Raw genomic sequence first — 14,488 nt, 5'->3', positions numbered from 1 at the left:
CCTCCGTTGCAGCCCTGCACCTGATCTCATCAGGTCAGGAAACTACTGAATCCTGCTCCTTCACAAGATAGATAAATTATATTTCTTTCAAAATTAATTGGCACTGTCAAGGATAATGGGAACCCTGCATAATGTCACACCATCGACCTTGTGCAGTAAGTGTTTTTTCTTACTTCTACAGGACAGTTTTCAAGGTTTAAAAGCATGCTGGGTTCTAATTAGGGCTGTCAATAGATTAAAATATTGAATCGCAATTAATCGCACAGATTTTTTATTTGTTCAAAATGCACCTTAAAAGGAAGATTTGTCAAGTATTTAATACTCTTATCAACATGGGAGTGGGCAAATATGCTTGCTTTATACAAATGTGTGTATATATTTATTATTGGAAATCAATAAACAACACAAAACAATGACAAATATTGTCCAGAAACCCTCACAGGTACTGCATTTAGCAAAAGAAATATGCTCATATCATAACATGGCAAACTGCAGCCCAACAGGCAACAACAGCCGTCAGTGTGTCAGTGTGCTGACTTGACTATGACTTAACCCAAACTGCATGTGATTATCATAAAGTGGGCATATCTGTAAAGGGGAGACTCGTGGGTACCCGTAGAACCCATTTTCATTCACATATCTTAACGTTAGAGGTCAAGGGACCCCTTTGAAAATTGCCCTGTGAGTTTTTCCTCTCCAAAATGTAGCGTAAGTTTGGAGCGTTATTTAACCTCCTTCACGATAAGCTAGTATGACATGGTTGGTACCAATGTATCTTCACTCTAGCTTTAAAACTGAGCCCCCTACAACCTCCAAAATATCGATTGCGTTAAAGAAATTAGTGACGCTAACTTTGACAGCCCTAGTTCTAATATTTTCATTTATTAATATAATATAATATACACAAAATAGTATATGTGATGTGAATGAGGAAACTTCTGCGCTCTCATAATCAAAGAAAAAGGATTTTTGCATGTTTGTTTGAGAGACCAATCATCAACCTCATTTCACTCAATAATCTTAGACTTCATACATCCATAATCTTGCACTTACATACATCGCAACAATGGCAAGTTAAGACTCTGCCAGTTCCTCTATCCCATAGCACTCTCGCACATGGGAAACATCCAGCAGTAGCCTTTTAAAGCTTTTTTTTTTACTTTGACAACATGGATGGAAAGCAACATAGATGCTACTTTAAATGTCTGAAGTCTTGGCGTAGTACATATACAGTAATGTGTATATACTGTATATATATATATATGAAAACGCAAACAGTCCTTAAAAAAGATTCAAGATTTCCTTCCGACCCCGAGCTTTTGCTGCCTTCTAGTAAAAGCTGCTTTTCTTTTAGGCCTCTTAAATGTGAGCGGCGGTGGCGGGGTCCTTATCGTCGGCAGTCAGAGGCAGGGAGGCCCCCGTGCCGCTCATCCCAGCCCCTGGGTCTGTATGAAGGGGGGATTAGGGAGGCCTCAGCCTGTGTTGCTGCCATTGTTTACCAAGAGACTAGGGGCTGGCTGAACAACCCCCCTGTCAGCACCGCAGTACAATAGGAAACAAGGAAGTGGCAAGATCCTAGAGACTCGCTCACACACATGCCGTTCCCTTGATCTTGGTGGATCGACTTTGTTTTATTTGGGAGATACAAGAAGGAGGAAAAGAGGATGGGGAGGGGAGGGGAGCTTGTTAGCAACAACAGCTGATTTCTGAATGGATACGAGGAACAGGAGGAGGCGTATGAAAAAGTTTTACAAGCTAAAAGACATGAAACTTTACATTCCCCCAAATAACAAAAATAAGCGAAAACAAACACGCCGTCACTTGAAGTGGGTAGAAATACTGTAATTAAACTATTTCCTTGCATGATTTGGAAATTCTGGTTTGGTTCAGAGAAAGCCGCGAGGGGACATTTTGAAAGCTGAGATACTTAAAAAATTCAAAAACACACTGCAGCTGAGCCCTTAGAGTCCTAGAAGTGACGACGTTTCACCCCTACCCTTCCCAAACATGTAAACTCTCTCTCAGCGGTCTTCCTGTCAATTTTCAATTTTAGTCTGTGAAAATGAAATGTCAAACGAGCAGGAAATTCCCCCAAACTAGACAATGACACTGCACGATGTGCTGTTTGAACACCATGCTTGTACATTCCAGTGACTAAGTTTAAACACCGTCAAGCAGTATTCAAAACAAACATTATACTGTTATTATCTCAAAGAAACTGGTTAATACAGTAAGCCCTTAACAGTCGGTGTACAGGCATACAGTGAGCGGGAAAGTGTTTCGTAGCGGCGTGTTGTCTTCGGGGCTTGTTGACGTCTTTGTGTGACCACAGCTTCCACATCACAGGGAGTTTCACAGCCTCTCTGACAGCCGACAAAACTGCATACAGCCGAATATCAGACTTTTAATTGCTTCTCAATTGTCAGATAATGACCTGCAAACAGCTGACCATCACTCGGCATCTAGCATCACTCAGCAAAGTGTCCAAACAACCAACAGTTATTACTCCGCTGAGAGTTTCATCACTACTCATCATGTTAAAACATTAAATTATCTTTTTTCAGGCTTTGAGACAAATCTGTTTTCAATGAACTACGTTAAAGCTGCTCTAAATGCAAACTGTAATCCAAACAAGTTGTGCTTCTTTCAAACTAAACAGTGGAACGACACGCTAAACTCATAAACTTTGGTCTAAATACTCAAAATATAACCACCAATAACTCCTTATGAGTGAGTCATTGCCCACTTCAGAAAATAGTACAACCCTGATTATTAACTTTTAGTGGGCTAGCCACCCACTACTTTCGACCAAGCACCCACTAATCTCCGTCAATAATCACGCAATGGGACTTCTCCGATTTTATTTCTGCTGATCCAACACACAGGCGGCGCCTTGCTGTTTTCTGATCCGCTGTGATCGGTTGTGCTATCAGAGCCGAAGTCCACTGCAGCAAAAGGTTAAATCAATGTGGTGCTTCACATTAAAAAGCCTTCCACCAGCATAACGTCGATAGGCTTTTATTGTGAAGCAGCTGCAGGAAGTGCAGCTTGAGTTATTGTAGCCAACAGCCAACTTTTAACCCATTGTTGGATTAATAGTGCACACCAAGATATGGCCATTTTTATGCACTTTTCTAAAACAAACTTGAAATACAGCAAGAGAAGAAGCTGATTAGATAAAGAAGTGCAAGAAACAGAAACCCCCAAATAAGGTACAAACATTTGTGCCCCTTCCATCTCTGTTAATAACCCAACACCACCCACTAATATCAGGCATTTTAGGGGAAACACTGCTCTTACTCATCTGTGTAAGTGCAAATATCTGTATTTACGGGCAAGGTCATAAGATTAATAGTAAGCTGATATTCATGCAAAGAGACTAGCAATAACACATGATAACTAAACTTCTGCGTGATGCTGAGCTATTAGACTCTCTTTTTTTCATCTCTCCTTTCCCAGCTCTTCACTGCTTTTATATTCTTCTTCTATTCACTCATTCTCTGTCCACCATCTATGAAAACTTCTTTACAAACCATAATCAAGCATTGAAGTATAGATTTGCTCAGCGCTCAATAAGCTGGCAGAGAGTCAGCAAGTTGCTGAAATACACTTCAGCAAAGTGGATTCTTTACAACAACCAGGTCCTTGAGTGTGATATGTTATACTTAACATGCTACTATTTATAACTCAAAATAAAATTCTCGATCTTCTATCTTTTTAAGGTTCACAACGAGCACCGTGAAGTTATCTCACGGAGTAAGAAAAATGAAGAAGTTGAATCGGAGCAAACAGATGCGTAGACTCAGCTAAGATGATGAAGGCATCGGAGGCGAGAGAAGAGATGGATAGGGGGGAAAAGCAAATAGAAAAGGGAGTTGGGAGAAAGATGGGCGGATGCTGAGGAGAAGAAAATACTCTGTTTTTATTGACAATCTCCTCTCTGCTGGGGTTTGACTACTCGAGACGACAAAAGACTCATGATCCCCTGAAAAACAGTCTGCTAGTAATCCACAGCATTATACACACACAGCAAAGGTCTAACACACATACTGCATCCACAAACTCTCACTACAAACACACACACACACACACACCATACACCAAACATTAGCACACAAAACACACCATGAACCCTGGATACAAACACAAGCCTGCGGCAACAAACTTGAGGAGAAAACATGCAGATGAAGATGCAGAAAACATGCCAAAACCTCCGATACATACAAATTACTTAGTGTAATGAACTTAAACAGCAAACACACACACACACACACACACACAAACACAACGTGCACTGTCTTACACCCTCCAGATAAAGCTTTATCCAAAGACAACAAGCCGGGGGAGTTTAGTCATATCTTTGAATTCCACAAATCTCCTTCTTTGGCCACTTCCTCTGAAAGGACAGCTGATATCTACATTAATGTAACAACAGTGAAATGTCCCATGAAATGCTGTAATAGGAGTATTATCGCTGAATGGGATGAGGAGGGAATACAGCAGCAGAGATTAGAAGCTTTTTTTTTTTTTACATGAGATGTTAACATTAATACCAGAATAATAAGGGGTGTGATGTATCCGTCTTTTTGTCTGTTTCAAGACAATCTGGTTCGGGTGAACATGGAAAATAATATGTTAATCTTTTCAGAACAAAACAGCCCTGGGAAATCTTTTTAGCTCCTGTTCTGTGAGATGCAATGTGACCCCCGACGGTCGAGGCAAGCGTTTGACATCCTTGGACAAGTTCTCACTCAAATTTTCATTCTGAGATAGATTATATATATATATATATATATATATATATATATATTCAAACGGCGTGAATACCCAAATATAAAATAATCTGAAAGAAACAGGGAATTATTAGGTTAGTCTTGTACTACCAGAGATAAACCCACATGGCGTAACCAGGGGAGTGGAGGGGAAGATACAGACAGAAAAGATATTACAATTAATATATGACTTTCAGTCTTTCAGCTGTCGCTCTCACAATGAGTTCAACAGTTTAAAGCAGTTTACAGGAACACACAGAGGCTTTTGAGAAATTGTTGCTGTTTGTTCATCTTAGCTGCTGACAACATTCAACTGATTTATAGAAGATTACCGTCACTGCTACTCAACAAACCGGTTGCAAAATTAATACACAACTTTGGTCTACCAAGAGCGATCGTCCTTGCTTCCAAATGAACTGACGGTAACAGAATTACTATTTTCATTATCAATTCATCTACAGATTTATTTTTCTTGAACAATAAAACTATCCTTCACAATTTCTCAGAGCCCAAGGTAACATCTTCAGATGTCTCTTTCAATTTACAAATCCTCACTTCCTTTCATTTTAATATTTATAAGTTGGCTATTTTTATTTCTCAAGCTTGGAAAAAATGTCAGGATGGTTTATTTGTTTAGTATTATTTGTATTTTATATTGCTACTCTGGTTTCTGCCTTTGTCTTTTCTTTATTTTCTAAGTAATGCTGTCCTGTAAGCCCGTTTGGGCTGGGCATATTATTTATGCGTGACACAATAATAATAAAATAAAATAAAAAATCCTCACACTTGAGAAACTGCAACCAACAAATGCTTGGCATGTTTTCTTAAAAAAAAATCACTTATTTAAATAATAAATTTACCGACTAATTATTTCAGCTGCAAACTGAATAAAAATCTCTCTGCAGTGCATGAATCATCTGAAATAGCTTCAAGGACAATCCAAACAAGACTGTCCACATATTTATTTTTTTCAATTTATCAACCTTCAGGACACATAATGAAATATTAGCATGAAGTGTAGCAGCAGATGTTTTTATCACTGAACGGGTAAGTCGACACATAAAACAAACTAGTAGTGCTGAAACAATATGTCGACTGATGGATTGACTGAATCATCAATAATTCTGAAATATCTGCTTCTGTCTCCTTGAATTTGCTGCTTTTTACATCTTTGTTACATTGACTATCTTTGGGTTTTGTACTGCCCGTCAGATTATAATTTTTTTTTTTTTAAAAGGCGGCACCTTGGGCTCTAGGAAATCATTACTATTATCCATTAAACAAACTAAATGATGACTCAAAAAAGTAATCAACAGGCGACTTCACTTCGTGGAATTGGAAACTAGCAGCAAATAGTGAAACTCTCAATGCCAAGACAGAAAGACGTCAGTCAGACATGGACACACACAGACAGACAGAGACGTTAACATGCGTCGCCTCGTCCCACATTAACACCACAACACTAGGAAAACACCAAACAGCCCTTTTTTTCCTGCAAGTCTCCCAGACCTATAGTTTCCGATCCATCTCTTCCATCCATAATCATCCCCCCCCGACCCCCCCCCAAACCCTCTAAACCACTATGCTCAGGCCTTTCAAGTGGCAGGTAGACGGGGCCTGATACGCCGCTACCGCCTCGCAACCAGCGGGCTAATTACAAGGGAAGCAGCAACAAGTGAGCATTGTGTGGAGTCTCGAAGACACACGGGGAAAGAAAGTGCTCTTTATCTTGCCACCACCACCCCCCCCCCCCCAACCCCCTTCACCATCCCCACCCTCAACAAAAACAATCTCTGAGAGGCTCTGCGGTTGGCACTCCAGGGTTGGAGAAAGAGAAGAGAGGATGAAGGTGAAAGAAGTGGAGACACATTGATGAGCGACACATACCATCACACTTGCTCACCGTGTTTGTCTAACGCGATGCCGGATGTGCTGTGTTATGCAACGACGAGTATAAAAGACGTTTAAGGAAATACGCTCTCTCGTACTAGAGTAGTTCATTCAAATTAGATTCTCAATCACAGTGTAGCGTCGTGAATAGCAGACACAGGGAGAATGTGATTTCCTGGGAGATGCTGTTGTATGTACATGTGCGTCTCGCACAAACAAATGCACCTTTTTATGCGTAAAATTGAGACCAAAACAACTGGAGCTTATAATCCAAAGTTTTCTATCCAAGAAACACCAAAAAACACTGTAAAAGAGTGGCTAGCTAACCTGTTTTTAAGTCAAAGTTCAAAGCTGCCGGCTTAAAGTCAAACTAAACATACACATAATTCAAGTATAAAAGTACTTTAAAGTCAAAGTGAGGTCATAAACAGGGTCCCTTACATTTATTTTGAAACATTTTATCGCTTTATAGAGCTGTGGTGAAGCAAAGAAGCAACTTTCACAGGTGTCATGACATTGAAATGAAAGTTTATTTTCCCATAGACTACAGCTTGAAAAATTCATTTTTAAAAAATGTGGGGAGCTTGAGGTATTTTAAAGGAATATTTTTACGAGGAGATCTATTTTTTGACCCTTCAATGACCCATTTAACATCTCCCATGACCAACCGCTCGGTCTCGACCCTCACGTTGAAGAAGGAAAAAAACACTCCAGCAAATCACATTTTCCACCATAAAGTAGATTTTGTGATACAGCACATTCCTGATTCACTGTGCCTCATGTTAGATCAGCCAACAGTACGTGTGATCTCATAAACATGCATCTGTGCTGTTTAGCAACGTCTTGTCTGCAGGAGCAGGGGGTTAATTCAGGCAACAGGATTACACAGCACGTGAAAAATGAATTAGGCACAACCGCTCATGTTTGGTGCAATTAGTCAGCCTATCCATGGATATTGGTTCTTATGGGTGACTTGAAGGGATTTTATGATTAATTTTTTAGGGCTGTCTGGCTGGATGAGTGATACTGCATACTTGAAATCCTTCCATGAGTCTTTCTGATGTTTGTTTTAGCGGTTTAACACTCAGAGCAGCTATTAAGGCAGCAACAAACCTCTTGCACATTCACGCACAGTACAAACAGATGGGAAACGTCATGCGAAATGCTTCACGATGATGACATTCCAACTTCAGCAAAGGCGTAAACAAAAACAAGCTCTTTTTTCCGCTTTCCCTCATGAGGCTGCGGCGCCCATGAGGGAAAGCATGTTTTAAGTAGCGCCGTATTTCATAAGGCAGTTAGGCGGGAAACACCACAGTTCAAAGCAAAATCAGAGCACATGTAAAGTTAGTGACTGGTTTGCAGCCCTGCGACTGTGATCTCACACTGACGGCGGTTCTTTTAAACCTAAATCGACCTACGCTGTATTAAACTACAGGCGCCTTCGAGGACTGAAATAAATCAACTGTTTCTGTTTTTGTGATTTGTACGTGTGAAGGAAGTGTCTCTTGGGCTTAACTGACAGAGGCGTACGACATGTTATCATTAAGATCTCAGTCACATATAACTATCTGCAGGCAGGTAACTGACATGAATCTACTTTTAATTCAAACCCCTCAGAATATTTGATTCATCCACGAAGGAGCCATTAAAAAAAGATAAAAAAATCTATTTTTGTGAGAAGTAAAATGTCTCAAATATGACATTTGAGGCCATAGTATGCCAATCTCATCTAATAGGGAAAGACGTCACTGATTTTTAGGCTGATGTAAGGGAAAGTTTACAAATTTGCAAGACCAGATGCGCAACAAATTAAATGCAAATTATGCAGCCAGACGAAATATTTCTTTTTAAAAAACAGAAAAATCCCCAGTACTTTGTTGTCCATCATGTCCTCGCCATCTCTGTTTGGTACTATTGAATTCTGGTAACTGAAGATCTATTTGCTTCAGCCAAAAAAAAAAATATTAGCCAGTGGCCACCAGACTTGAAACATTTCTATCCTGAGTGTATGTTTCTGTCTTTTTTGTTATTTCTTCAGCAGTGGTGAGCTACTATGGCAAGAGCATCACCACCAACATTGAATATCATTAAAAAGTCCCCTTCTGTTCAGTGTTTGGACTTGATACTGAAAAAATACAAATAGCAGCTGAAGTGCACAAACTTGGGCTGGAGTCCAAACATGAAGGACCTCAGACTGCCCTCAGCTTTACTGACACAAGAAACCATCATGACCAGAGCAGTGTAGCCAGCAGGAGAATTACAACAGAAGTGGACTTACAGATGGAGAAACCGAGCTGTTGGGGAGGTAGGGGTCAGGCAGCATCAGGAACGGATAACTCGGATACGCCTGCGTCTTGTACATGCCTCCATCTTGATGCTTCGACACTGCCAGGCCGGACATAAAAACAACAAACAAGAGTTAGAAAACTTCAAGAATGCTTAAATGGGACCACTTATAGTGCCAGTTTGTAGAAATTGTTTCTTTTCTGAGAAAAATCTTTTGGTTTGGTGTCTGAGAGGACGAGTATCAGCATTTTAAATTTGATTTAAATGAATATAAAAGTTACTTGGATGAAACAATGTACATTTAACAAGTAAAATCAAAAAAAATCTGATACTTACTCCCGCAACGGTGCTATAAAATGTGCCTCAGAACTAAAAGAAACATCCAAAATAATCGTGCATACAAAGTAGGTCAACTATTTACTAGTGTTCTAGTTACTACATGTTATATCCTTGTGTGAGCACAGACTACAACACTTGAGACAAAAGCGTTACAAGCATCACCTAGCCTGAGAGGCGTGAACTCCTGTAGCCTATGTGTTAATTTATCTATCACCACCACCACCCATATTAAGCATCAGAGGCCTCTCTGTGGGTCAGCTGTAACTAGGTTATACCTGTTCTGTATGTCACAGAGACGCACACTGAACTTTCTCACCGTTCCAGCCTAATCCCTTGTCATAGAAGGAGCCAAAACTTTTAACGTGGTCGTAACCAAGGTGACAGAAAACAAAATAATCCAAGCGCGCAATCAGAGTCATTCAAAGCTGTACTCAAAGTCTTTTCTATGGGTTTTTCCAAATCTACGCAAATCCACATTTGATGGAGATTTTGCACAATGTGAGAACATTTTTCCTTTTAGAAATGACTGGAATGAGTTACACAACTTGAGTACAACCTATAATTAAAACTGCCATGTATATATTATCTACATGTGCCTCATTATAGGGAGGGAAACGGAAATTGCTCTGTTCTTATTGGGTGGCAACCCTTTAGAATAAAAGTAATACTAAAACTCTCAAGGACCCTGGTTCACCCAACTTTTGGCAAAGTCTGGCAAAAGCTACACTGCAAAAAAATGTCAAGGGTTGACTCTAAAAAGGGTGGCAAATCTAAAATGTATTTAGATACATAAGCACATCCCTTGTCATCGAAAGGAGCCAAAACTTTTAACGTCTTGGTTTAACCAAGAAGACAGAAAAATTAAATAATCCAAGCACGCAATCAGAATCATTCAGTGCTGCACAAGTCTTTTCTGTGGGTTTTCCCCAAATACACGCATTTGAAATCCATATTTGATGAAGATTTTGCACAACACAATGTGAGAACATTTGTTCTTTTGGAAATGTTTGGAATGAGGGACACACCTTGAGTACAACCTATAATTAAACTGCCATGTATACATATCTACATATGCCTCATTACAGGGGTGTGGGGAAAGGAAATTACTCTGTTCTTTCTAGGTGAAAAATACTACATTTGAGATGAAAAAAATAATAAACCTCTCAAGGACCCTGGTTGAGCCCACTTTTGGCAAAAGCTACACTGCAAAAAATGTCAAGGGTTGACTCTAAAAAAGGGCTGTAAATCTAAAATGTATTTAGATACAAGAGCACAAGGCAGATGATCACACTATAGTAGTATGAAGATGTTTGATACAAGTTGAGCAAAGAGTGAGATGATCTCATCCTGATGACACTAAATAACTTGATACATTTTAAAGCAGGTTATCTCGACTTGAATGTCGTCATAAAACTGTAACACAAGAAATCTCAACCCCACCAAAGTGATGGATTTGAGAGATAAAGTAGAGACATGATGGACATCTTTTGCAGTGTACACCTGAAAACAAACTCTTTGAAGTTGGTTTTAATGCTGCAACCAACACGTCTCCTCCTGGAGTCCTCACTTTGAGGACACAGTGGGGGGGGGTTCTTTAGCTGTTTTCTCAGATAGTAAGTGGCTATACTCACTTGAGTGAGTGTGTAAATGTTTTTATTCTTTCACAACAGCTTCTTCCCAGCTACAATAAGACTGGTGGCAAAGGACATTAAAGAGGGACACAAATACCCCATACCTCACCTCCATACCATTATTGACACACAGTACACCTGAACTGAATGGACTGTAATGCTATGCAATATGCTATTAATTATTTATTTTTTGAAATATTTTTTAAGAGTTACAAGTTCTTTTAACATGGTCATGGAGCATATATATATACTGTATACTTGTATTCTGGTGGGTATCGTTCCTATTCAGAGGGTAGTTTAGTTAGCAGTACATTGCTTTGCTCCCATGTTGGTACTCCTGTCTGTTTCTCCAAACTCCATCTACTGTAGGTAATACAATAAGTACCTCAAAAAACCCTCACTTCAAAACAACCTGCCAAACACAACTTAATAAATGAATGAATAAATAAATGTAGCAAAAATATTAAAAATTTATTTAGCCATTAATTAATTAATAATTTAATCCTTTATCTATTTGTGTTTCTGTTTACTTTTCCCTTTTATTTATTTGTGTATTTATTTTTATAAATATTTAAATGTACTTATTTATTTTTGCATTTATTTTGTATTCATTTTTGAAAGTATTTATTTATTTACTGTATATTTGTATTCTGGGGGTGTCGTTCCTATGCAGACGATAGTTTAGTTTATTTATTGACTACACTGTTTTATATTTTAATAATTTATTTATTTATTGTGTTGGAGTTCAATGTGCTACTTATTTTGTACTGTAATCATCTTGTGCCTTTTCTACCTTTTTTTTCTTTTCTTAAAGCTGACTCAGGTGTAAACTGCTCAGAATTTAAATTCCAATTCCAAATAGAATTCCAGAATCCCAATGTACTTTGTTGCAAATGGCAAATAAAACTCTAGAATCTTGTTACCTCCGTCGTGATGCTCCCGGTGTTTGTCTGGGTAGCCCCTCTGCTCTCCGTGATGTCCTCGCCTGACCGCCTGGAGAGAGACCGACAACAAACACTTTGGGTCAGATACTCCAAGAAAAAAGTAAAGAAAAAGGCGACTACACAAGTTTTGCAGAGTGTCAAAGACTTATCATACTTTAATGTGTTCATTATCCTACTATTATACCCCTTGTCACTGTGTTAAAGCATGAGAATGTCCTGTAACCCTGAAGGCAACTCTGTGCGCATTATGTTGGGTTATTCATCCAACAGTGCGTAAAATAAAACAAGCTTTCCTCTCACAGACACTCTTTTCCCCTGTGAAATATCCACTCCACACACACACACACTCCGTTTCCACCTTACCGCTGCGTTCGGACTTTGATTTATTTCCGACTCGTTCACCAGAGAGGACTTGAGGTCGGCCAGGTCTCTCTCCGTGAACGCGTTTTCTTGGATTTTCTCCTCCTGCTCTCCTTCGTCTTTGAACGCAATCATCTCATCATTGGCTCCCAGGTCGTCCCCACCGCCGCTGCTCAGCTGAGGCATGTCTCTACTACTACTTCTCCAAAGACTCTCCTCTAGACTCTTAATGATAACAACAACCAAAAAAAAAAGTATAAATTAAGGGACTTTTTCTTTCTGTTAAATCTCCGCAGTCTGCCCTCCAAAGTGTAGAAACCTCCAGCACACAGAGAGGGAAAAAGTTGCTCTGTGTCGTCCCCCGGCTGGCTGGCTGCTGCTGCTGCTTGGTATATAGAGGACTAATGTTTCCTACTACAGCTAACAGCTCAACACAAGGCAACGAGTCCCGACATCAAAGGGCGCCGACGATGATTGACAGGTCCGATGACTTGTTGGGGGGGTTGTTCACGATTGTTTCTGCTCTGAGAGGGCTGAGCCTCTTAAAGAGACATCCTCCTCTCCCTGAGCTCAGCTCAGCTCTACACGCATTATTCATGACTTCCAGGGGCGTGTTCACGGTCCCCTGGCTGCAGACCAAAACTTCACTATAAAGTCAAACAAATGCAGAGATGTGTAGATAGAATGGCTGCAGGTAAATGTTGATGGTTTGTTCAATATTGTGGTCTGGACTGCTCATTAGTTTTCTGGTGTCAGGAAACAGATAAAAAAAATCTGAGATTTTATTACGAGAATAAAGTCATAACTTTACGGAAAAAAAAGTCGTAATATTACGAGAATAAAGTCATAAATTTAGGAGAAAAAAAGTTGTGTTCACGCCGTCCACGGACCAAACCTTCACTATAAAGTCAAGCAAATGCAGAGATATGTAGATAGAATGGCTGCAGGTAAATGTTGATAGTTTGTTCAATATTGTGGTCTGGACTGCTCATTAGTTTTCTGGTTTCAGGAGATTTTATTACGAGAATAAAGTCATAACTTTACGAGAAAAAAAGTCATAAAATTACGAGAATAAAGTCGTAACTTTACAAGATAAAAAATCGTAATATTATGAGAATAAAGTCATAATTTTTACGAGAAAAAAAGTCTTAATATTATGAGAATAAAGTCGTAACTTTACGAAAAAAAGTTGTGTTCACGCCGTCCACGGTCCCCTGGCTGCGGACCAAAACTTCCCTAAACTCAAACAAATGCAGAGATATGTAGATAGAATGGCTGCAGGTAAATGTTAAAGGTCCCATATCATGCTCATTTTCAGGTTCATACTTGTATTTTGTGTTTCTACTAGAACATGTTTACATGCTGTAATGTTCAAAAAACACATTATTTCCTTTGTACTGTCTGCCTGAATATACCTGTATTCACACTCTGTCTGAAACGCTCCGTTTTTAGTGCATTTCAATGGAATTACAACGGAATTGCATTGCTACACAACAGTTTGGGTCCATGTTTACTTCCTGTCAGTTGATTTTATGTACATACACTGCAACAGGAAATAAACTGGGACACATTTAGAATGTTTACGTTTAAAACCGTGTAATGGTCTATATATATTGTAAATTTGTGACATCACAAATTGACAGAAATCCTTACGGCTTGTTTCAAATGCACAATTTCTGAATACGGGCTGTGTGTATTTCTCTGTATATTGAGCGTTTTGATAGTTTAATAGTATTTATACAGCACTTAAACCTGCTTTATAATATAAAAGACATGAAAAATTTTACTTTTTACAATATGGGACCTTTTATACTGATAGTTTGTTCAATATTGTGGTCTGGACTGCTGATTAGTTTTCTGGTTTCAGGAAACAGATTTTTTTTCCCCCCTTATTTCCAGTTGTGGACACTAGACAGTAACTAAACACCTTTACTCAAGTACACATTTGAGGTACTTCCATGAGTAATTCCATGTCATGCCACTTTAAACCACTTCGACATTTATCTAACAGATATAGCTACTTTACAAATTAAGTTTGTAACTGTACGCAACATTTCATATTCACAAATCCAAATTTAGCCACACAGCCATTTGAAAATGAAACCAAACATTACATTAAAACTATTTTAACCTCAAAAAATAAAAATAAATAAATAAATTATTAATTTGTGGTCTTTGTTTAATGTTTTCATTTAAAAGATTCTCCTTGGCCCTAACATTACTTGTCTGTATTGGTGATTCCTTTGTATGTGTTTTGTTTGTG

The 14,488-nt window shown here is 38.9% G+C and overlaps 1 protein-coding gene across 27 annotated transcripts in view; it reads right to left on the bottom strand.

The window, feature by feature from the left end:
* The window catches only part of tcf7 (transcription factor 7), an 83,930-nt gene extending 71,183 nt beyond the window's left edge, over positions 1 to 12,747 (bottom strand). For 8 of the 27 annotated variants that reach the window (XM_074611988.1, XM_074611989.1, XM_074611986.1 and 5 more), the window contains exons 1-3: positions 12,229 to 12,746; positions 11,845 to 11,914; positions 8,944 to 9,050 (exon numbers count right to left, since the gene is read on the bottom strand). In XM_074611988.1, the coding sequence (XP_074468089.1) occupies positions 8,944 to 9,050; positions 11,845 to 11,914; positions 12,229 to 12,411 (360 nt within the window). In that variant the 5' untranslated portion in view covers positions 12,412 to 12,746. Of the gene's footprint in view, positions 1 to 8,943; positions 9,051 to 11,844; positions 11,915 to 12,228 lie in introns of all 27 variants that reach the window. The other 19 variants (XM_074611987.1, XM_074611990.1, XM_074612003.1 and 16 more) reach the window with 6 other exon arrangements.
* Between the last annotated feature and the right edge of the window lie 1,741 nt (positions 12,748 to 14,488).

The sequence above is a fragment of the Sebastes fasciatus genome, chromosome 16 (genome assembly GCF_043250625.1).
Source record: "Sebastes fasciatus isolate fSebFas1 chromosome 16, fSebFas1.pri, whole genome shotgun sequence".
NCBI lineage: Eukaryota > Metazoa > Chordata > Actinopteri > Perciformes > Sebastidae > Sebastes > Sebastes fasciatus.
Note: the sequence above shows the minus strand (reverse complement) of the source record. Positions and strands in the feature narration are given on the sequence as shown.